Source organism: Monodelphis domestica, chromosome 1, assembly GCF_027887165.1.
Source record: "Monodelphis domestica isolate mMonDom1 chromosome 1, mMonDom1.pri, whole genome shotgun sequence".
NCBI classification, from domain to species: Eukaryota; Metazoa; Chordata; class Mammalia; order Didelphimorphia; family Didelphidae; genus Monodelphis; species Monodelphis domestica.
Window position 1 is genome coordinate 290,971,239 of NC_077227.1, and position 24,842 is coordinate 290,996,080.

At 34.8% G+C, this 24,842-nt stretch overlaps 1 protein-coding gene across 16 annotated transcripts in view; it reads left to right on the forward strand.

The window, feature by feature from the left end:
* Positions 1–24,842, forward strand: part of RALGAPA1 (Ral GTPase activating protein catalytic subunit alpha 1) — a 314,990-nt gene that overhangs the window by 252,996 nt on the left and 37,152 nt on the right. For all 16 annotated transcript variants that reach the window (XM_056811013.1, XM_056811018.1, XM_056811024.1 and 13 more), the window contains 2 exons: positions 12,523–12,681; positions 15,290–15,417. In XM_056811013.1, the coding sequence (XP_056666991.1) occupies positions 12,523–12,681; positions 15,290–15,417 (287 nt within the window). The remainder of the gene's footprint in view (positions 1–12,522; positions 12,682–15,289; positions 15,418–24,842) is intronic.

Consider the following 24,842-nt stretch of genomic DNA (forward strand, 5'->3'; position numbering starts at 1 on the left):
AAGCCTGGACATTATATTACAGGAAATTATTAAAGAAAACTGCCCCGAAATCCTTGAACAAGAGGGAAAAGTGGAGATTGATAGAATCCACAGATCACCTCCTGTACTTAATCCCCAACTGACAACACCCAGGAATATTATAGCCAAATTCAAGAACTATCAGACCAAAGAAAAGATATTACAAGCTGCCAAGAAGAAGTCATTCAGATGCCAAGGAACCACAGTGAGGATAACCTAGGATCTGGCTGCATCCATACTGAAAAAAAGAAAGGCATGGAATATGATATTCCGGAAAGCAAGGGAACTAGGTCTACAACCAAGAATCAACTACCCAGCAAAACTGACTATATTTTTACAGGGGAAAGTATGGTCATTCAACAAAATAGAAGAATTCATAAAGAAAAGACCAGACCTGAACAGAAAATTTGATGTCCAAGCACAGAACTCAAGAGAATTATCAAAAGGTAATTAAAAAAGAGGGGAAAAAAGAAAAAAAATGTTTTAAGAGACTCAATAAGTTAAAATGATATGTATCCCTATAAGAAAAGAGGTCATTGGTAACTCATAAATAACATTTAGACCACCTTCTTTTATCATTGACCCATGTAAAACCAAATATTCAATATAAGGAAGTGTAACACATACCTAAAATTACCTTTCTTAGTTGTTGCTACAATCCCCCTTAATAGTCTTTTTTTTAACCCTTTCCTTTTGTCTTAAAATCAATACTAAGTATCTGTTCCAAGGCACAAGTTTGATATGGGATAGGCAATTGGAGTTAATTGACTTGCCCGTAGCCACACAACTCGGAAGTCCAAATTTTAACTCAGGACCTTCTGTCTCCAGGTCTGACTCTATTCACTGAACCACCTAACTGCCTCTCCTTCTATAATATTCTTAAGCAAACGTGTGATAGAGAAGATCACAAAAAATAAAAATATGTCATTTTGATTATGTAAAATTTCATGGTGGATAGAGCACTAGACTTAAAGTCAAGAAAACCTGCATTAAAATTCTTTATCAGACACTTCATAGGTATATGATGCTGGTAAATCACTTATCATCTGTGTAACGCATCTTCCTCATCTGTAAAATAAGAATATTGGATTCACTGGCCTCTTAATATTCCTTCCAGTTTTAAAGTAAGGAAAATAGGATCCAATAAAATTTTTGGAAACAAACAGAATTAAATTAACTCAGGTAGGGAGAAAAACAGTTGATGGAGGATGGGGTTGCATCACTTTCTAATAAGAATGATATCTATCTAGGAAATTAAGACCATAAAGCCATTTTCCAGTGGATAATAATCTAATGGCATCAACAATCAATAATGTGGCCTAATTGCCTAGATTTTACCATTCTTCTACCTTGGAACTGATACTTAGTACGGTATGGATTGTTGTTGTTGTTTTTTAAATTTATTTATTTTGTTTATTAATTTATTTAGTCAATTTGGAACATTATTCCTTGGTTACAATAATCACATTATTTCCTTCCCCTCCCCTCCCTCCACCCTTCCCGCAGCCAACACGCAATTTCATTGGGTATTACTTGTGTCCTTGATCAGAACCTATTTCCATGCTGTTGATGTTTGCACTAGGATGTTCATTTAGAATCTACATCAACAACCATATCCCCTCAACCCATGTATTCAAGCAGTTGTTTTTCTTTGGTGTTTCTACTCCCAGTTTTTCCTCTGAGTGTGGATAGTGTTCTTTCTCATAGATTCCTCCACGTTGTTCAGGATCACTCTATTGCCACTAATGAAGAAGTCCATTGCATTTGATTGTACCACACTGTATCAGTCTCTGTGTACAATGTTCTCCTGGTTCTGCTCCTCTCACTCTGCATCACTTCTGGGAGGTTGTTCCAGTTCCCATGGAATTCCTCCACTTTATTATTCCTTTTAGCACAATAGTATTCCATCACCAACATATACCACAATTAGTTCAGCCATTCCCCAATTGAAGGGCATCCCCTCATTTTCCAATTTTTTGCCACCACATGGAGCGCAGCTATGAGTATTTTTGTACATGTCTTTTTCCTCATTATTTCTTTGGGGTACAAACCTAGCGGTGCTATGCCTGAATCAAAAGGCAGACAGGTTTTTGTTGTTTTTAATTCAAATTCTGTAGTTAATCCTAGAAGCTCTAAGAGAACCACTAGAGTTCATTGAAGTGGGGCCAGATGTGTTCAGATCCAATTTGACAGCAGGATAGGTTGGAGTAGAGAAACTTTCAGCAGGGAGACTAACCAGTAGGTTATTGCACTATTTGTTAATGCAATCCAGCTCTAGAGTACTGTAGTGTTGGAGGAGAGAGGGGGACAACAAGAGATATTATGATTCCAAAATCAAGATTCAGAATTATCCCATCAGGTTGTGACTAAATGAACTTAAATAGGAAGAAATATGAAGCCCTATTTAAAAAAAATATCACTATAAAAATAGATACGGGATAACAGTTTTCTTGGAAAAGGTCTGTAGTTTATAACAGACTTGAAGTTGATAACAGATTTATCATATGAGCCAATATTATAGCATTTGCTTAAAAAGTTGAGTCAGGTTTTGACTGTATCTCTTGTCCTCCTTTCAGTGCTCATATTATAACCAAATTCAGGCCCTCATCACCCAAGCTATTTTGTTTTAGCCTTTTAATTGTTCTCTCCTTCCCATCCATTCTCCCCAGTACTAAATTGATATTCCTAAAGTAAAAGTCTAACTATGTTTCCTCTTCTCAAGAACCTTCAATGACTTGTCTGTTGCTTCTAGGATTACAATCTAGTTCCACCCTGTCTTTTCTGGATGGTGATGATGAATTACTCTTCCCTCACTCTCTATATTTCAGCCAAACCAGCCTCTTCCTCATACTCAACATTCCACCTTTTCTCTTAATGCCTTTTATAGACTTGGAATTCACTTTCCACCTACAAAGAGACCTTTCCTTATTTCCCCATATGTTTGTCCCATCCACCACAGAATTACATTGTATACAAATTATTTCCTTTTTATTTTGCATATGAGTGGCTTTGTACATTCAGAAAATTCATTCTGCTGAACAAAGATGGATAAAATCACAAAGTCTTTCTCACTTGATCTACCAAGTGATATATGTTACACAGTCAGCTGGTCCTTCATTGCTGCTAGCAGTTCTATTGTACTTTCCTCATTATCTCACTATCCCACTCTCCACAATAGCTCTTCCAAACCTTTTCATTTCTCCTCAAAGTTCCTGTGGCTCCCTGTCTTCTCTGCTGAGACTTTTGCCTCATATTTTATAGAAAAAATGAAGCCATTTGCCACAAGTTCCCTGTTCTCCCTTCTTCCTCATCTCACATGACTCCTATGCCTTCTGCCACTATCTCTTCCTTCACCCCTGTTTCACTGGATGAAATGGCCTACTCTTAAGGCTAACCCTACTATCTGCTCAATCCATTCCATTCCCTCTCCTCCAACAGATTGCCTGCTCTGTTATCCCTACTCTATAACTTATTTTCACTCTCCCTGTCTACTGGCTTTTTTCTCACTACCTATAAACATGCCTATACCTCCATCTTGAAAAAACTTTCACATGATTTGGCTTTCTTGAAAAAAATCTTTACTTCATACTTCTATCCCTACTATTGTCCTTTATCCCTTCTGTCTTTTGTAGCTAAACTCGGTGAGAAGGCCATCTGCCATTGGCATTCCACTTTTTGTCCTCTCTCTCTTCTTGACCCTTTACAATATGGTAATTAATTAATTGCCAAATCCAATGGCCTGTTCTCAATCCTCATTCTCCTCAAACTTTCTGCAGCCTTTAGCACTGTTCATCACCCTCTTCTCCTTGATTACTCTCTTCTCTAGGTTTTTAGGATGCTCTCCCAGTTTTTCTACTTATCTTATCACTTCTCAGTCTTCTTTTACTAGATCCTTATCTGAGTCATGCTCTCTTAACTATAGGTGTCTATACCTATATATAGAACCCTGAGGGCAGGGTTCTGTCCTGGGCCCTCTTCTCTTCTCTGTACTACTTAATGATGTCATCATGGATTTAATTACTATCTATCCTGAGGATTCTCAAATCTATCCTTCCCTAGACTTTCTGTTGACCTCCAATATCATATCTCCATCTGCTTTTCAGACAATCTCAAACTATATGGCTAGTAGACAACATCTTAAATTCAACTTGACTAAAACGAAAATTATCTTTTCCCCCTAAACTCTCCCCATACCTCCTACCATCTCCATAAGTGTATAGGGCAATACCATGGTTCAGAACCTAGGTGTCATCTTCTAACTCTTCACTGTCCCTCACCCCCATATCCCTTCTGTTGCCAAGGCCTATCAATTACATCTCATACTCTCAAATATGTTCTCTTCTCTTCTCTTCACTGACACTGCCACCACTCTGGCACAGTCCTTTATCATCTAATACTTGTCTTATTGAAATAGCTTGCTGGTGGGTAAGCCTGCCTCAGTCCTCTTCCACATTCCAATACTTCCTTCATTTAGCCACTTTATATTTCCAAAGCACTAATCTGACCCCTGTGACAAGGAAATCACTTTAAAAGACTGATATATATTAATTTAAGGTCACCAAGGAATTCAGTTATGTAATTCCTAAATGAAAACTCAAGTCAGCAGTCAACCTTTTATGGAGTTTAATTACAAACAGGATGAAGAAAGGTATTAGAGAGAGAGAGAGAGAGAGAGAGAGAGAGAGAGAGAGAGAGAGAGAGAGAGAGAGGAGAGAGAAAGGGGAGAGAAGGGAATAGGGCTTAAATACCCCTTCTGTTTAGGCTGGGCCAAAAGGCCCAAGCCCTTAGATAGCTGGGGCAAAGAAAGGAGATCAGTCCTATTACTCACGTGACCAAAATGGAGAAACAGTCTCAGGGGCCTCCACCTCCAGTTTCCTTCAGAGCAAGCTTCTCAGAGCACCTCTCCAACCACTCAGAGCCAAAACTCTCCAACAAACCACCCCCCAGTCCTCAGACCCCTCTCTCTTTAAGCAAACCATCCAAGTTCCCTCCCCTCCATTCTCACATCTACCAATCACTGTCCATGTCTTCCCTGTGCCAATGGTGGCTCTAGCTTAACCCAGGACCGCCCAGAGGTCTGTGGCTTTGCACATGTCTGTTGAAGGTCATATTCTCAAATAATTAAATCTTGATCCTTTGCTACAGCCCTTCCTAAATCCTGTTACCCTGAGTAGGGTAGAGATTGGAATAATTAAATTTTGATCTAGGCTGCAGCCCTTCCTAAATCCTGTTAGGACTGAGTAGGGTGGAGATTGTAATTTCCAAGACCTGGTTCTGTCATTCCAAGTATCTCTATTGTATCAATTCTAAAATCAATCATGACTCAAAGAAATTCCTGTTCTATGCTTAAGCATAGGTCAAAGCCCTTTCCATTGTTCAGCAAAAGGTTTCTGTCCTAAAGTAATCTTAAGAAGGGAGGAGGAGGAACCTCCCATGCCAATGGGGTTCACATTCCAATAGAGTTCCCATTATCAATAGGAAATTCTTCAAGTATGAAATTTCCCAATGGTGAAATTTCCAACATTTATAAGTCTAAGAAATTTTAAGGTTTACACCCCTCTCCCAGCCCCACCCTCCACACAGTCAGTAAACTTTAGTGACTCCCTGTTACGTTCAGAATCAAATACAAAATCTTCTGTTTAATCTTCAAAGCCCTTAATAACTTAACCTCCTCTTGCCTTTCCAGTCTATACATAATTCTCTAACATATGCTCTTTGATCCTGTGACCCTGGCCTTCTGACTGTTCTTGTTGCTCTGGGCATTTTCTCAGGCTGTCTCTCATTCTTGGAATGCTGTCCCTTCTCAAGTCTGTCAACTAACTTCTCTAACTTTAAGATCCAACTAGAATCCTATCTTTTTCAGTAAAACTTTTCCAACTCCTCTTAATTCTAATGTCTGCTCTCTATTATTTCATTTTTAGCTTTTATATAACTTGTTTGTACATATGTGTTTACTATTGGTCTTTCCTATGAGCTCCCTGAGTGCAAGGACTGTCTTTTGATTCTTTTTGTGCCCTCAAAAGTTAGCATAGTCCCTGGCATATAGGGGAGACTAGAATGGTAGTAAGTTTGGAAACTCATGTAATTTGAGGAAGAGTTGAAATAATTGAGATGCAGCATTGTGTGTTGGATAAGTTCTTCAAGTAGAAACAAGACCTAAGTTCTAATCTCATCTCACGAGCAGTTTGGCCCCTAGGAAAGGTACCTAACCCCTCTGTCTGAATGTCTTTATCTATAAAATGAGGCGGTTGAACCAAATGAAATCCAAAGTCTCTTCCAATTCTGTCTCCAGAATCTTGTGAATTGATTCATAAAATGGAAAAGCAAAAGCTGGAAGAGACATAGCAACTTTTCAGATACTAGAAGTCCTCTATTATAAGAGGAATTGAACTTAGTGTGGTTGTTCCAAAGGACAGAAAAGAAGCCTGTAAATCTTAAGTTATAGAAGATAATTTTTGACTCAGAATAGGTAACTTGTCTAATAATTATAGCTGTCTAAAAATAAAATTATTTCCTTGGAGTTCATCATTGGAACTGCAAGTCCCATACTAAATAAAACTCATGTCCTGTCATGTGTTCAGCTTTAGATATATTGTTTTTTAAATGAAATCAATTGTTGATTCATTAAGTAATGCATTCTCCCACCTAAACTATTTGCTTTGAGTTCCATAAATGCTTGAGTAGCATTTGACATCAAAATGAAGCATGGAAATCAGTTTTCAAATTTAACTGAATAAATCTATTCACTTTCTGGAAACCTTGGAAAATCCTTAAGATTCTTAGGTGTTATGAAAGTACATTTACTAAGTTGCATTTGAAACATGAACTTTTATGCCCAGATATAATTATTCATTCTTTACTGGCTATTTACCCACCTAACTATTTCCACAATATCTCGATGACTGGATAATTTAAGCCAAATTTACATGGAAAGCTAGATCTTATTTTAGTATGCATGCTCTGAATATTTTAGTGAGAAAAAAACAATAGTAATTTCACATGTATTTTGAGCTTTTTGTTATCCATATTAAATGTTCAAAAGTCTTATGACAAACATTTTAAAATTCTGCCTTCTAGAGATGGTAATTTCCAATTAATACATGAGAATGTCTTAAACCAATACATACCAGATCTTAAAGGTCAAAGGATATAACATATTTGCAATGATTTAACATTTTAGAATTTTCTGTTTACCCTTAAGTGTAAAAAATATATCTTTAGAGTAATTTCATGCTTGAAGAACTGGTAATGAAATACATATCTATCCACTCAATGGTTTGGTGGGAAGCTATTAATGTGTATTGGCAGTGTAAAAATAAAAATGAAAGACAAAGCAAATCTTTTTTAAAAAAAATAAATATATTAAAAATCTGTCATACAGAAACTTATTAAAATGTATGAAAATATTTTGTATATTTTTGCTAAGTGTACTGCTCATTGGCCTGTCTTCTTTCATAACTCCTTAGCAATTTTTATTTTTTTCAGTAAAACCTTAGTAATAGAATTATTCTTTAGTAGTAGACAAGACAGCTCAAGATAAACTTTGGTGAAAAGAAAAGAGTACAGTGTTTTTTCCTTGTTCTTTAGATAAGTGGATACTAGAAACTAGAGATTATTTTGGCAAGAGTTCAAGGGTTAATGCAGCAGATAAATAAAAGGAATTTTCTGTAAATTGAGACCTGCATTATTTCAGTTGTCTTGTCTTTCCAAACCTAACTAGTTTAATTTTTTAAAGTAAATACTTAAATTCTTCCTGACAGTGTGCTCAGCTTTTACTATCGTTTATTACTGCAATTATACATGGTATCACTTAAAACAATCTGCCATTTAGAAATCTCAGTATAGCCTGAAGCTTAATATTCAGTCTGGCTGGTATTATAACATGTACAGCCTATGACATTAATGTATCAAAATTAGATTGGATCATCCCTCCTGGTTATATTTACTTCACATTTCTTTTGTATTCAGCTAACATAAGCCTATTACAAAAACTGACACATGGTGATGGCTGTATAGGAAGGATATTTTAAAGCATTTTGATTGAAAAATGAAATTTAGGAGAACATGACTTTAAGAATTGTGTGATCTTTCTCACTTTCAAAAAAAAGGTTACAAAGATGCCTAAATCCCATATTTAAATTGCTAAATACATATTTCATAAATACATATTTTATACATTTATACTATTAAATATATTTCATACATTAACTTCCTCTTCACCAAAACAAATAATATATTTAAAATTTTCAGTCTTAATATATTTTTAGCAAATTTAGAATAATAAAATTTTATGGTTTCCAAAAAGAGCTATCTAGATTATTTAAGCCTTAATAGTATATCCTCCTTTGGAGAATTCACTATATTTTTTTACATTATAGAACCTCTTTTATAAATTTAGCTTTAATTATAAATCTTTCTTTAAAGCATGCTTCAGATAATCTAGGTGGGCTCCTGCTTATTAAGGCTGATAAAGTTTTAAGTTAAGAAATTTACTTTTAGATCTCAAATAATCACATATATATATTTCATATATTTGGTGATATAATTTTTTTCATTTAGAGGTAGAATAGAATAGAATACTTCATTTAGAGAATGAAAGAGTAAGGAAAGTCTTCAGTTAATTGGTCTGTATTGTTTACTTGTTTAAAGCTTGTAAAAAGCTGGTGGCAAACCATACAAGTTTTTATGATTTCATGGTTTGGAATTTTTCTTTTATGATTTAACCCATGATTTCATTTGTATGAGGATCCTCTTGATGAAAAAACTCCTAATATAAACTAATACCTGATCTTTGATTTATAATCTTAAAGAGTCACTTTGATAACTGAAAAGCTAAGCGATTTGCCTACCATCCAGCCAAATTGTTCTCCTTTCTATTCTTCAGTCTTGGCATTGCATCTCTTGTCTCCCTTCCTTTGTGTATATGTTCCATGTTTAGAATGTACTTCCTCTAAACATCTGCCTCTTGGCTTCTTTCACAGATCAGCCTCACTTCTTTTAGATTTCACCTAAGAAAAACTTCCTGATCCCCCTAATTGATAATGCTTCTTCTTCCTCAAATCATCAGCATGTTATCTTGTGGTAGTAATAAGAAATAAGTTAAATTCCATAACCTAGGGAGTATTTTCATTTTTTTGTACTTATAATATGTAAGAGAGAAAAATCAGATCCAGCTTGCAAAAGACCAAACCAAGTGGGGGAGGGGCAAGAAAGACCCAAAATTCCAAAAAGGGACCAGAATTCAAAACAATTACTTAACTTCTATTTGGGAGCCCTCCTGGATTGGATGGTCTAAGAGGAAGCCTCTAAGACAGAGAGCCTCTGAACATTGATCATCTTCCAATGAACCCCAAAGTCCTCTGGTTCCAGAAGAAAACAATAAAAGTAGATTTGGGACTTTGTAGAAAGCCATCTACCAAAGAAGATTCTATTCCCAAAATTATCCTTGAACTTCGTTTTACAACTAGATTAGGAGGAAAGGCAACCTCAACAACTGACCAAAACAGGGTCAGGCGGACCCTGAACCCTCAGGGTTGGGGGGGATCTACTGTTACTTCATAGGGATTCCCACTTTCTTAGTCAACCACCCCATTCTCCCTGCCTTGTGTGTCCCCTAGAATAAAGAGTTATCCTTTTAGATCAGGTCATCACTGAAGGGGACTGAAGTGGGGGTGGAGGGGATTATATCCTTCTCCCCAGGGAAGGGAGTTAGCTCCAAACCAGACTGTAGAGTGGCACAGGGAGAAAGAGAAATCCAGGGGCAAGAAAATTACTCTGCCCTTCAACAACAGCCAAAATCAAGGTCAACTCTCTAGGACCCTCTCCTTCAGTACTTAACTTAACTTCCCTATCTAATATAGTCCTAATCTCTGAGGGTACATATTCTATGCTTCTAGAAGACAGTTTGTGTTACCTTCCCCAAGGGGAGGAGAGGAGAGGGGAGGATCAATCTCTTCCTTCTCTCCATTTCTTTAGCTCCTACACACCTTTCTCTCTAGTTCCCCATTGTAAGTGTAGGGTGACCTCATTCTGGTCCTATATTACAAATACCATTGCCTAGCTTTGTATGTATGAGGTGTTCAGTGGGATCAAATGAGATATTTTTCTACCTCCATCACTCAGTAACTTCTCTTTTTAGTTTCATTCCATCCATATAGATCTCCAGGACATTCTTCTTCATTCCTCAGTGAATTCAATACCTAAAATCACAATTTTTCTCTCCTCTCCAGCTCCTGCCTTCATACTAGGAAACTTTCCCTTCTAGTGCTATTCTCACCTGAGGACTTCACCTCTACCTTTACTGATTGGCTTAAAGCCATTTGGTCATCTGCTTCTTTTACTCTTTCTCTTCATCTCAAAATCCCGGACATCTTACCCAACTATCTTTTCCCTCAATCTCTGTCAGTGATGTGGCTTTTCTTGATAATACCAGCATGTCTCTTTGGCCCCACCTGACCTTCTCAAACTCACCCTCCCTCATTTTTGCTCCTCCTTTCACCTTTTCCCTCTCCTCAAATGTCTCTTTGTTTGCCTTCTCTTCTCTCCTCTGATATCTACAGATTCTATACCCATTGCCTTTAAATATGCCCAAGTGTCCCCCATCTTTAAAAAGGCTTCACTAAATCCTATAATCCCACTCTTTTTACTATCCTGTATCTACTCTCCTTCTCAATCACGTTCCTCTAAAAAACTAAGTCCACTCTCCTCTCACTCATTTTTCAGTTTTTTTGTTTTGGCTTTCAACTTCATTGCCAGACTAAAATTGCTTTCTAAACGAGACCTTTTTCAATTGTCATCCTTCTTGAAGATCTATACATTGCATTTTATACTTTAATTCTTAAATTACTAATTAATACCAAGTCAAAAATTACCTCCCTATGTCTTGTACTCACTAACTGTAGTTCTTTACTCTTGAGTAAACTAAATCTAATCCTTCTTATAGATATCCATTCTTCAAGTACTGAACTGAAACTGTTAGTGTAAATCTTCACTTTCCCATTTTGTAGTTATTTGTACTTATTCTCTTTATGTATATATTCTATATTTACTTATATCTGTCTTTTCCTTCCCCTATTACAACCTATTACAGATAGGGATGATTATCTTTTTAATATCAAGAGGCATGAATAGTGTTCAACCTTTAGTAGATATTTATTACTTTGTCCTTGATGATGGAAGAAGTGAGAAACAACTGGGTTAAAATCTCACCTCACTTACCAGCTAAGGGTCCCTGGGAAAAGCATTTTATTTCACTATGCCTCACTTTCCTCATCAACAAAATGAAAAAGTTAAACTTGATAGCATTTAAGGTTCCTTGTGGTTCTATATGTTCATGTTCTTGTGAATTAAGGCTACATAAACCTTTCCATGATCCTTTCATTTGCCAGTGCCTTCCCTCTGTTGTCCTAAGCTGGTAATAGCATACAGTAGAATACATAGTGATGGGTGTAACATGACCCTGTGAACCATGCTGTCTGTGCAATTTTCTTGACAAGAATATAGGATTGTTTTTTCCATTTTCTTCTCCAGTGGATTAGGGCAAACAGAGGTTAAGTGGCTTGCCTACAGTCATACAACTAGTGTCTAAGGCCAGATTTGAACTCACGTTTTTCTGACTCCAGGCCCAATGCTCTATCCACTCATCTAACTGCCTGCAGAATGATCATACTTATACCCTAATGCTCAGTTTGGAAGAAGGGTTGCAAATAGATGGGTGAGCTATACCTCATAGATCTCATCTTTCTCATCTTTCAATAGTAACTCATGTATGTTGTTCTCCCTTAGTTGATGAGTATCATGAGTGTGGAATGAAGTAGAAGGCAGCAATAAGAAAGAGGGAGGGACATGACTGAATCAATAAGACCACCAAGTCTACAAGTGGCTACTGAGAGGCAAAAACCAGGCTTCCCACCTGAGTCCCCCCTGAGATTTCCTTGACCACAAATAGGAAAGTATGGAATAGTTGACTAGGAGACAGTACATCTCATATAAATTTAAAGAGTCTTTGGTAGAATGGACTGATCTCATCAAAGAAGCAGGCTGCCTCACTATAACACTTAAGTGAATGGTATAAAGGTCTACATGAAATTTTTAGGGTTTAACAATTATTAGCAAAAATGTAGGAGAAATTATAAGATCCTGAAATAATCAAGCTCATAATAAGTTTATTAAATCAGAATTGATAAACCTTACTCAAGGAGAGTATTCAAAATGGAAATGAAACTCAAATCATCCATTTTTGAAACATAACTAAAAGAGAATGTTTTGATTATCTGTGAATTTCGTTTAACCATGATTTCCTATTTTCTTGATTGTGGATTCCATTGTTTCAAATGTTTTATTGGTGTTCACATCAAACATCATAAAATCTTATTTTAGATTTTTTAATCTCTTCTTCAGACAATTTGATATCAGCTTAATTTGGAATGATTGGTATCTATGGCAGTGGGACTATATGTATTTACATAATTTATGCAATGTTTTTCTACTTCCTTGTTTTTCTAGTTGCGACACTTAGGAAATGATGAAGTGCACATTGTTTGGTCAGAGCATACTAGAGACTATAGAAGAGGAATTATCCCTACAGAATTTGGTGATGTGCTTATTGTAATATATCCAATGAAAAACCACATGTTCAGTATCCAGATCATGAAAAAACCCGAGGTGTGTGGACTGCATTTTCTTTAACTTTTAAATCATATATTTAAGTTACTTACAATTTTGCTTTTTTTAAAAAAAAGTTTATGTGCATTCTGCTAAAGAGTTCATGTGTCCTTAGCCCAGTCAGAGTCAGAATAAATAATACAGTTTGGACAAGCAAAGTCACATTAGCAAGAAATGACTAAAGCCATCCAATTAAATTTAAAGAATTGGTGGTTAGTGGAAAAGTGAATATTAAGAAGGTACTATGAAAATGCAGTTGTCTTTAAATTCACAGGAAGAGTTCCTTGATCTGAGAATGGAAAATGTCATTTATGGGGAGCTAGATTGTTCAGTAATTTAAGAGCCAGGCCTAGAGATGGGAGATCCTGGGTTCAGATCTGGCCTCAGGCATTTCCCAGATATGTGACCCTGAGCAAGTCATTTAACCCCCATTGTGTAGCCCTTATCACTCTTCTACCTTGGGACCAATACACAGTATTGATTCTAAGAAAGAAGGAAAGGAAAGAAAAGACCATTTTTGACACAATAGCCACACCACACTTTTACTCTATCCCTCATTGCCCTGTCCCTTCCAAATTCTCTTTCTCCTTTCCCATTAAAGAATCTTTGCACTTTTATCCCCTTTATGACCTTAAAGATACAATTAAAATGAAAAGAGCACTAGACTTGTTAGAAGACCTGGATTAAAATCCTTGGTCTTTGAATATTTTAAATCCTGTTACTTAATCTCTGAATCTAAATGATCTAAATGAGATGATATTTGTGCTACCTGTCTCATAAGGTGATCATAGAATGATAGATTTAGAACTCATCCTTAGGAGTCATCTTATCATAACCTCTCATTCTACAGATAATTAAACTAAGGGCTCAGGATATTAAGTGATTTTCAAAGGTCATGTCAAGTAATAAGTAGCAGAGCTGAGATTAGAATATAAGTCTTTTGGTTCCACACATCCAAAGCTCTTTCCAATGTACTGCCTTTACCAGTGGTGAAATATTAGTGAAATACTGTTTATTAAAATTTTGTAGAATCACAAAGTACTATATAATTATAACTTTTATTATTATTTAACCATCATAGAGTTTATATTTTTGAATGCCTGTGTCCCTAACCACTGAATAATAAGAATGTCATGATTACTTAATTCATAGGATTTCAGAGATTTTTCTATAATAATTCTGTCATAGATTTTAAATTTAGTTCATCAAAAATATCCCATGAGTACAAGAAGAGCAGAAAGTATAATATCATTGTTATGGCTCTGTGATAAAGGTTGTCTTCCTTCAATTGTTTTCTGAATTAGATTAGTTCTCAAAAGATAGCATAGAAATTTCTATCTGATTAAAGATGACATTTAATTTTTAAACATGAATAGTTTCTTCAAATAGTCTTTAAAAGCAGACTTTCTTCCCCAAAAGTCCTCATAATTTTTCAATTTCTCTTCATTCTAACAATATTTGGTTTTCTTCTAATGAAATGTGGAATTAAAACATTTATATAGCTTTCTATATTTTGAACATAAGTCAATGAGAAGGGGAGGGAAAGAATATGAATCTTGTAACCGTGGAAAAATATTCTAAATTAATTAAATAAAATTTTCCAAATTAAAAAAAAAGAAAAGAAGTGTGGTGATAGAAAGAAAATAAAAAATAATTTTCTGTTCCCAGTGATACACATACCTAGTCAGTGTTTGTGAGATGGCTTCATCTTTTGCTTCCAATCTTGAATTTTTATCTACTACAAAATTCTTAAAAGAGGAAATGAAAATTATTCTACTAGTTACATTGAACATATTATATGCATATGATATGCAGCTAGGTGGCAGAGTAGAGCAGAAGAGCATACTTTCCAGGATTGTTATCAGGATAAAATGAGATTAATATTTGTAAAGTGCTTTGCAATTCTTAGAACACTGTGTAAATAAATGCTAACTATCATTATGGAGGCAAATAGGTGGCACAGTGGATAGAGCACTAGATTTGGAATCAGGAAAACCTGAGTTCAAATCTGGCCTCAAGACATTTATTAACTATATGATTCTGGAAATGTTATTTAACCTCTATCAGCCTCAACTTCCTCATCTGTAAAAAAGAAATAATAAAAACATCTATCTCTCACAGTTTTTGTATATATAATATTTATAAAATACTCTGCAAACCTTAAAAGTGTCATATAAATGCATATAAAAGTGTCATATACATGTATATAAATCCATTTCACATGAAAATTCTGGAGAATTTTACTTTCTCTTTTTGGGGGGCAGATGGTGGTTGTCATACATTTAGTATTTTAAATTTACAAAGTTCTTTGTCACAGGAGTCCTATAAAGTAGTCAATGTAAGCATTATCTCCACCAGAAAAAAAAGTAGCTTTGCTAATGGTTATAGAACTAGACAAGATTTCAAATCAGATCACCTAACACCAAGTCCTGTTCTCTTACCATTATATAAATACATGTATTGGTTATCATAGAACACAATTGAAATATCAGACTAATATTCCTAGAAGTATTGAATGCACATCACAACCTATGCTATTTTCTCCTTTTTTGGTAATATTTTAGGTAATGAATTAAACTCTAAAATAACTTTTTAATTTCTGATTTAGGTTCCATTCTTTGGTCCACTTTTTGATGGTGCTATTATAAATGGAAAAATCCTTCCTATTATGGTTCGGGCAACAGCTATAAATGCAAGCCGTGCATTGAAATCACTGATCCCATTATACCAAAATTTGTATCCTTTTTTAAAAGTCTGGTTCCTTTCTTTAGGTCATTTTCCAAGGTAAATATTTCTTATGTGTTGCTAAAAATATTCAGTCTATTCATTATTGAATTTCTGTATTCATTATGTGTTCAAGGAACGAAGTTATGACATTATTCACAATCTTGAATAATGTGCTATTCAACATTACTGGTCAATCACAAGAATGCATATAAATATATATTTGTTGTTTTACATTCTTTTTTTCATTCTATTAAGAATAGACTTAGGGGAAATGGTGCAAGTAGGTCATGAAGCTTCCTCACCCTCCTAATACACAACCAAACAACCCCACAAACAACCAAAAGTAACTCTACAGAACCAATGCTAAAAATGGCAAAGCTGAATAGCCAAGGGACAACTAGGAAGAAAGGTTTCTGAACTCCCTGGCCTTATAGCTGCAGGCCCCATAGGCAAGAACAGTGCAGATAGAGTGGAATCAATAAGACAACCCCTATGGGAAAAACTAGCAACCTCGCCTTGTTTGCTGAGCTTATATCCAGGAGGATACTATTGGAATTAGCAATGGGAGGGCCCTGGAAAGAGCTGAATTGGGGCAGCCTCAGCTCCAGAGAACCCTGCTGAGCCACAACAGGGGATTGAAGGAATAAACACCACAGTCTATGAACATTGGGCCCTAAGGGCAAGAACTCAAGCTTCAGTGCTAACAAACAGAGTTTGGAGAGCTGAAGAACTCAGACTAGCCACCTTCTCTTTCCCAGGTGTAGCATTAGTAGAGGAAGAATGAAGAATGAAGAAGGAGTGTGAACTAGTAAGTGTGGTTGCTAAAGGACTAGGGCCCTGTCAGCTGTGATCACTCCCCAGAAAGTGGAGTCCCTTTAGACTATAAAAACTGGAATAATTAAATAAATACCTCAACACCCTAAGAACACTGAGACCCCAGCAAAAGAATAAATAAAAATAAGTCTTTTGGCGTGATCACTAAAATGTAAAAAAAAAAATTGTTTTTTAATTTTTTTAAGCAATGGAGAAAGAACCTACCTATCAATAGCTTTTATGGGGACAGAGATCTCAGCTTAAATTCAGAGGACACTTTCAAAAACAACAGAGAAATACAATAAATGTCTATAAGTTCAAAAAGAGTTTTTTTCAAAAACCAAATGAGAGGTTGAAGAAAGATTAGAACAAAAATAAGAGCAATGCAAGAAAATTATGAAAGAAAGTCACCCACATAGGGGGGAAAGGATCCAGAAACTCGCAGAAGAAAATAAATTATAAAGAACTAGAACTGGGCAGGGGAAGCTAACAATTTCGTAAGACAACAAGAAAAAATAAAGCAAAATCAAAAGAATGAAAAATAATAAAAGAATATATGAAACATCTTATCACAAAAAAAAAAAAACACTGACCTAGATCAAGTAGAAACAATATAACAATAGTTGGACTCCCAGAAAGTTGAGATCAAATAGTTTAAACATAAATACTCCCAATAATCAGAAAGGAAGAATGCCCATAAATTCTAGAATCAGAGGATAATAGAAATAAAAAGAATCTACTTATTACCACCTCAAAGAGACCCAAAGATGAAAATGCATGGAAACATTATTGCTAAGTTCTGTGGCTCCCGGGTTAAGGAAAAAATACTGTAAGCAACAAGAAAAAAAAAATTTAATGCTGTGAAGCTACACATGATTTAGCAGCCATAACTTTAAAAGAATGCAGGGCACAAAACACATTATTTTATAAGCAAAAGAATTGAGGTTACAACCAAAAATAGCATATCCAGAAAAGATGAGCATAATTATAAATGATAACAAATTAATAATTAATGAACTAAAGGAGTTTCAACTATTCTGGGGGGAAATCCATAAATCAGTAGAAAATGTGTTCTATAAGAAACATAGAAATGTAATAATGATCTGACCTCAGACACCTCCCAACTGTGTGACTCTGGGCAAGTCACTTGACCCCCATTGCCTAGCCTTACCACTATTCTGCCTTGGAACCAATACACAGTATTGATTCCAAGAAGGATGGTAAGGGTTTTAAATTAAAAAGAGAGAGAGAGAGAGAGAGAGAGAGAGAAGGGAGGAAGGAAGAAATGTAATGATGAAAGACTAATCATAAGTAACCCAAAAGGTCAAATTGTTTGATTCTTGTATGGGGGAAATGTCATTTATACACTGAGCATTTTGAAGGGACATGTATGGATGTGAATATAATGGAATAAGCCAAATTGATAGTTAAATATACCAGAAAGATTGGAATGGGTGGAATGACTATCATATGGGAAAGGAATGAGTAGAGGGACTGCCATAGAGAAAGGGAAGAGGTGGAGGGATAGATCCCTTCTCTCATCAAGTCTAGGGTAAAAGGAATAATATACATAATTAGAAGGATAAAAGTTTTCTTAATATACAGAGAAATAAAAAGGATGAGGAAGGGGTGGGATAAGGGAAATACAAAGTGTGGGTTAAGAGAAAGTAGGTCAGGGGAATAAGAAAAGGAAGGGCTACCTAGAGGGAAGTATGCAAGAGGAAGGGATGCAAGGGAGAGACTCTTAGGACAAGATAGGGAGGAGAGGGAGTTTTAGAATCAAATTCATATTAAAAAGTAGGAGGGCACAGTTGGGGGGATAAGGAAAGGATTTTTTGAAAGATAGAATAAGAATGAATAGAATAAAGTAAAGGGGAACAGACAAGAGAGAGACCTTTGGAAAGGTGGACCAATTTGGAACTAGGAGAATAAGGAGAAGATAAGGGAGGATTTTGTGAAAGGGTGGAAATTGGAGAGTTACTGGTCAAAAGAAATTGGACATCTAAGGAGGCATACTGTGCAAAGAAAGGAAGGGGGGACAGTGAGGAGAAACAGTGGATGTTTCACACACATTGGTGTGAATGGAACAAATTCACCTTTGGAAAGAAAACAACCAAATGGATCAAAAACCAGGACCTGACAATATTTTGTTTAGAAGAAACACACTGAAAATGAGAGAGATCCATAGAGGGAAGGTAAAGGACTGAAGCAAAATATACTGTCTCAGCTGATCCAGAAAAGACAAGAGAGTAGCAGTCATGATCTCTGACAGAGTTGGGGCTAAAATGGATATAACTGGAAGGGATAAACAGGTTTCTATTAAGTTGGGGGGTAGTATGGGTAATGAAACACAATATTGAACCTGTATGCACTAAGTATAATAGCATCCATATTTTAAAAAAAAAACTAAATGATCTATATATGGATATAGATAACAGAATAATGATGATGGGAGACTTTAACTTTCCCCTCTACAAATTAGGTAAATCTAAAAGAAGGCTTGATGTACTTAAATGTGCTTTGTATTAAAAATTCAGTTCAGACTTCACATCTAACAAAAATTGAACTTTACAAAATAATAGTTTCTCTACCTCTTTTCACGAGAAATTAGAAATAATAATGTATCATATGTGTGTTTTTAATAACCAGTTTAGAGATACTATTTAGAAAACAGAAATTATATTTTTTGGTTTCTAGACAATAATGATACAATAATTAGCATTTATATTGTTAATAGTTGATGACATCTATTAAACACTTGTCATGTGCCAAGTACTGTACTTTAGTACACTGCTAGAGATACAAATATGGAAGGCAGTCCCCACCCTAGGAGTTTACAAGAAGACAATACAGAAAAGGAAGGAAGGAAACCAAAGGATGTTTGTCCTGGGTCATGGTGTTCTCGGAATATTTGTAGAGCGGAAACCAAATAGGTAAACTGATTGGAAATAAAGTTTTATATTACGCTTTAAAGTTTGCTAAATTTTTTGCATATATTATATCATTTGACATATAAATTATCTAACAAAAGGGCATCTGGGTAGCTCAGTGAGAGCCAGGCCCATAGATGGGAAGTCCTAGGTTCAAATTTGGCCTCAGACACTTCCTAAGCTGTGTGACCCTGGGCAAGTCACTTGACCCCCATTGCCTAGCCCTTACTACTCTTCTGCCTTGGAACCAATACCTAGTATTGATTCTAATATGAAAGGTAAGGGTTCGAAACAAAAACAAATCTAATAAGGTAGTTAGTGTGTCTTGGGCTTACATAATTTAAGAATACTGCCACCAGAGAGGACTGATAGATAATGAGCAGATATCTATAACAAGTTCCTCTTCGGTTTCCTTTTATTTAAGTAAATCAACAAAATGTAATTTTAAAGTATATCTAGTTTCTTAAGTTTTTTAGATATAGAACAATCTAGTTGTCTAAGCAAGGTTTCTTTTTAGGTACTGCTAATAAAATGTTGAATGAGAGAGTTTTCTCAAATTGTATACATATATTTGGAGTTTTTCTTTAAATAATTATCATGGTTATCTTTAAAAGAAAATATGCTTAAATCAATGCAGGATATTTAAATAGATATATATAGCTTTAAATTTTTCAAATCTTCCTTTCTAAGGAGGTCTTATGCTTTTATATTCCTTTTCTATAAAAGGAAATAAAATTTTGTGATTATTTTAAGAAGTCTTAAAGACAGTTTTCATTTGTACATGGACTTCTTATCATATCACATCATATCATATCACAATAATGTACTCCATGCAGACTTTCTTATTTTTGATGAAAACTACCCTTATCTGATTACTGTGTGATTTTCCTCATTTTAAGGATTTCTGGTGTATGATTTTATGGTTATAGAGAAATTTCAATGAAGAAAATCCTTCTGCCAGTATTCCTCAACTTTTAATATTAAAGTTTCCAAGGGCACTGAAAAAAGAGTTAGGTGACTCACTGAGGGTAACACAGAACCAATACATGTGAGAAATAACACTTGAACCCAAGTCTTCATGACTCAGATAAAGGCTGGCTTTATATTCAACTCTCTCTTTCTCATTCTAATCTCATGTTCTAGACACTGTAGTAAATGTCCAGTGTAATAATCTGCCTTGGACATGATGTTTAAATTTCTATTTCAGGTTTAAAATGTAGACATTTTAAAAGTACTCACTTTAGTGGGTACATTTAGAATCCAGGAACTAGGATTGACAATAATGAAATGACTTGGCAAAAATAAAATAAAACTATATTTGTAAATTCAAACTAAAGTTTGTCTAACATTATAATTTTTAAAGGTACTTCATTATGGCACTTTGAGTAACATAACTGGAGAATTCACTTTTTTTGAGCAATTTGTTTTTGCCTGGTTTTTGTGCATTTTAATGAAGTTTAAAGTTAATATTGTTAAGGAAGGGCATTCGAGGTAGCCCTCATTTCAATATTATTAAATTCACCAAACATTTATTAAACATCTGTGTAAACATCTTATCCAGTAAGATTCTGTATTAGGGATCCAAAGACAAAACAGAATTTCCCTCAAGGAACTTAATTATAGTCTATTGTGAGGAATTCATAGCATATACATATAATCCATTTTCTGATTTTAAATTATTCCTCCTGAAGCATTCTCTGTTCTAGCAAATTGTGCTAAGTGTGCTAAGTACGCTTGCTATTCTCTGGATAATAGTCCATTTCCTGCCTAAATGACTTAAATCTGGAATGCTCTCCCATCATCACCTCTGGGAATTCCTTGCTCCCTTCTAAGTTCAGCTCAGGCAGAATCTCCTCACACCAGACCTTTCCTGCTCCTCTTGGTAGTCTCTACCCCATCCTCAAATGCTTTTAAATTTATATGTATATATATATATATATATATATATATATATATATATATATACACCTTGTAATTGCTTATACTTATACTATAAATTATAAATTATATTATATTATTATAAATTAAGGGTAAGGAACTATTTTTGGTTCATCTTTATATGCTAGCACCTTCTTTATAACTAATAGGCCCTTTGTAAATAGCTTCTTAAATATAAATGAAGTAATTTAATGATGAAGAGAGCACTAACATGGGGAAAAATTGGAAAGAGTTTGCCTAGGAAATAGCACTTGAACTGAGCTTCTGAAAAATTATTTAGAGATTAGCAGGGAATGCCTTCATTCCAATAGTATTATATCCTGCTGTGTTCACAAAAGGTTCAGGGTTTATTTAATCGAAAAGATTATATGTTATATATACTTATAATTTTGTTGATTTATATTAAGAATACACTTTGTTACCTAGTTACTCAAATAAAACATATCTCTCCCTTGGAAAATCTTGTATACATAATGATTAATTCTCTCTTAAAAACCTCTTTTTTTCCAAGGATTTTACAAATTTCCATACAGAGTGGTTAATTAACTTGCCCACTGTCATCCAGCTAGCAAGCATAAGACGTAGGATCTTAATCCAGGTCTTCTTCTGACTCCTACACCAGCACTCTCTGCCATTTCTTCTAACATCATTATTATTTTTTCATAAACATTTATAGTTTCAACAAATGTTTACATTTAGCACATTTTTCATTTTTATTATTTCATAATCTTGCCAGGGTATAATTTCATCAATAGTGGTTTTTACCTCACCAGTGATTTTCACTTTCTAACTTTTACTTCTCTCACTTTTAATATCCATCCTGAAATCTGGTTGTCAGTTGATTATTACTTAGAGTCAGCATTGCTTTGATGATTCTTTTAACTTTTAATTTGAGTGAAGGCAGAACACAATAGGGAATTGATTTCATTTTCCTTTATAAAGAAAGATCTGTCATACGTCTTCTCAAATTTAGTAAGAGAAAACATTCTTTTTGGCCCTCAATAGAATCACAAATTGTCAGATGAAAAGTAACCATAAGTAGCATTTAGATACTTAATTTACAAAAGTATTGAACTACTCTCCAATTGGATTGAGTAATGTCTATTAAGGTTCCATTCTGTAACAGTCCAATGTATAATTTGCCTCTTAACATGTAAAAAATTGAGTCATCTATGGACAACTTTTAAGTTCTGGCAAACATTATAGCTTTTATAGTTAAGTAAATGTCTAGAAAAATGTGGCAATATGATGTCAGCATCAGTCTAACAAAATTTAGTATTATAAGACCACATTTTTAAAGAATGATTGCATCCATCTCAACGAACTAAACAGATAATTTTTTACATTAATGGTTTTTAAAATTTTTATATTATTTTAGGGAAATTGTTATTCCAGTTTTGACTTCATTTTTCCTACCAGGCTTAAGTTAAGTGAATTCTGTCTGTACACCGATTCTGAATTTTTTCCAAATGCTCCAAAATTCTATTGCTACTTTCTTTTAATTATTGGATTTTTTTCAAACTATTACAAATATAAATAGTCAAGCAGAAAAAATTCTCACATTAGTTATGCCCCCACCATTATGTCTTTCTATATGGAAATGTATAACATTTCATCATGAGTCCCCTGAAACTGTGGTTAGTTAACATTGTGTTGGTCAGAGTTTCTAAGTCTTGCAGAGTTATTTATCTTTGTAAAAATGTTATTTTATAAATCATTCTCCTAGTTCTACTCCCTTTACTTTCCATTAGTTTATGTAGGTCTTACAGGTTTTTCTAAAACTATCCCCTTCATCTTTTATTATCACAGTATTATTTGGTCATATACATATTCCACAACTTGTATAACCATTCATTACCAATTGGTGGGAACTCCCTCAGGTTCCAGTTCTTTACACCATGCTATAAATATTTTTTGAATGGCTACTTGTTTTCTTTATTTGGTTTCTTTGGTGAATAGACCTAGTAACAACAACTACCACTACTACTACTTCACTTGATCATAGGGTATACACACAATTTAATTGCCATGGTGGGTGAGTGGGGAATAGTTCCTTAGGAACAATTGCAATCTTACATTAATAAAACAAAAATTATTTCAACTGAAGAGCTTGATTTCAAGGTTTAATACTATATTTTAATACTATGTGTATGTGTGTGTTTATATATATATATATATATATATATATATATATATTTATAAGTGTGTGTGTGTGTGTGTGTGTATATCCAAAATCTTCATTTTAAACTAGACATTTATTTGTCAGTGGAGGTACTTTTAAGTTTGCAAATGAATAGCAATAGTGAATAGCCTTTATGATTATGATGGACATACTTGAGTGGATGAGGCACACTAAGAGTGGGAACCAGGATGGCAGTAGGCACTATGGCCAGTGTCAACACCATAGAAATAATGAAACAAAATCAGGTTCTGCAATAGCCTACAGATAGGTCTTTGTTTACTTTACTTAAGCGACTGGTAGTAAAGCTCAAAAAAACAACTGACAACTTGAAAGGCCAATTGAAATACACCAAAGCAGTACATCTGTGCAGACACAGAAGGTGCAGGACCAGACATCTCATCCCCCAAATCTGCCATATTTTTCTTCCACCAACTCCCACTTCACTAAAGATCGACCTGCCTGAAGTTGAATAAACTGAAGGCTAATCTGGGAGGATGCTTCTTCTCCCAGCCCTTGTTTACTCTACCATCTCCTATTTCAGTTTTAACAAACTGTCTCTATTGTTCTCTGAGATCCCAGGTAGGAGAAAAATTGAAGGAAACATGAGCACAATGCAACAGTGTGTTTAAAAGCATTTCATGTGAAGCATATATTTAATGATAATGGGTTTTTGTTGTTGTTGTAGCAACCATTTGTAAAACAGTACATGTGCCATAGAGGATTGAGAAATCAGCAGCCCTGTCACACCAATTATCATTCCCTAACTTTTTTTTTTTAACCAATAATTTGGGTTACCTTTTTTTAACCAATAATTTGAGTTTCCTTGCCTAAGGTCCTCTCTCTCACACACACATTAATCATAAATCACTCTTTGATCATCATTCAATCTTAAGTAGAATTTACAGAAAAGAGCACTTTATAAGCATTGTTCCATATGTTTCTTTAAAAGAATGGAATTTCAAGTATCAAAAGGTATAATATATAGTAGGAAATTACCAAAAATTGAAAATCAATGGATAGAGAACCAGGCCTGGAAACCTAAAATCTAAGATTCAGATCTGGCCTCAGACAATTATAACTGTGTGAGCTTGGGCAAGTCCCCAATTGCCTAGCCCTTAACTGCTCTTCAGCCTTGAAACCAATATTCAGTATTGATTCTAAGACAGAAGGTGAGGGTTTAAAGAAAGAGTATTGTATTGGAGTTAGGAAGATGTGGGCTCAAATCCTGCCTCAGACACTTCCTGGTTTTATAACCACAGACTCAGTTTCTTCAACTAGGGATAAAGAGGCTGATGAGAAGAATAATAACATCCATCTCACAAGAAGCATCAAATGAGATTGTGTTATTTGTCTACTTGGAACTAAACAGTAAGATTTCCCATAGTAGATTCTTTCCAGATTACCCTTAACCCTTATTAAATAATAAATGTACATTATTATTTCATAATAGCACCATGGTCTATATTAGATGATTGTAGAATATGATATTTTTCCCTCAGAATGCCATGAATTAACTATTTTCCTTCCCTTGCTGTATATTCTTTCTAGGAAATCTAAGGAATTTCACTTTT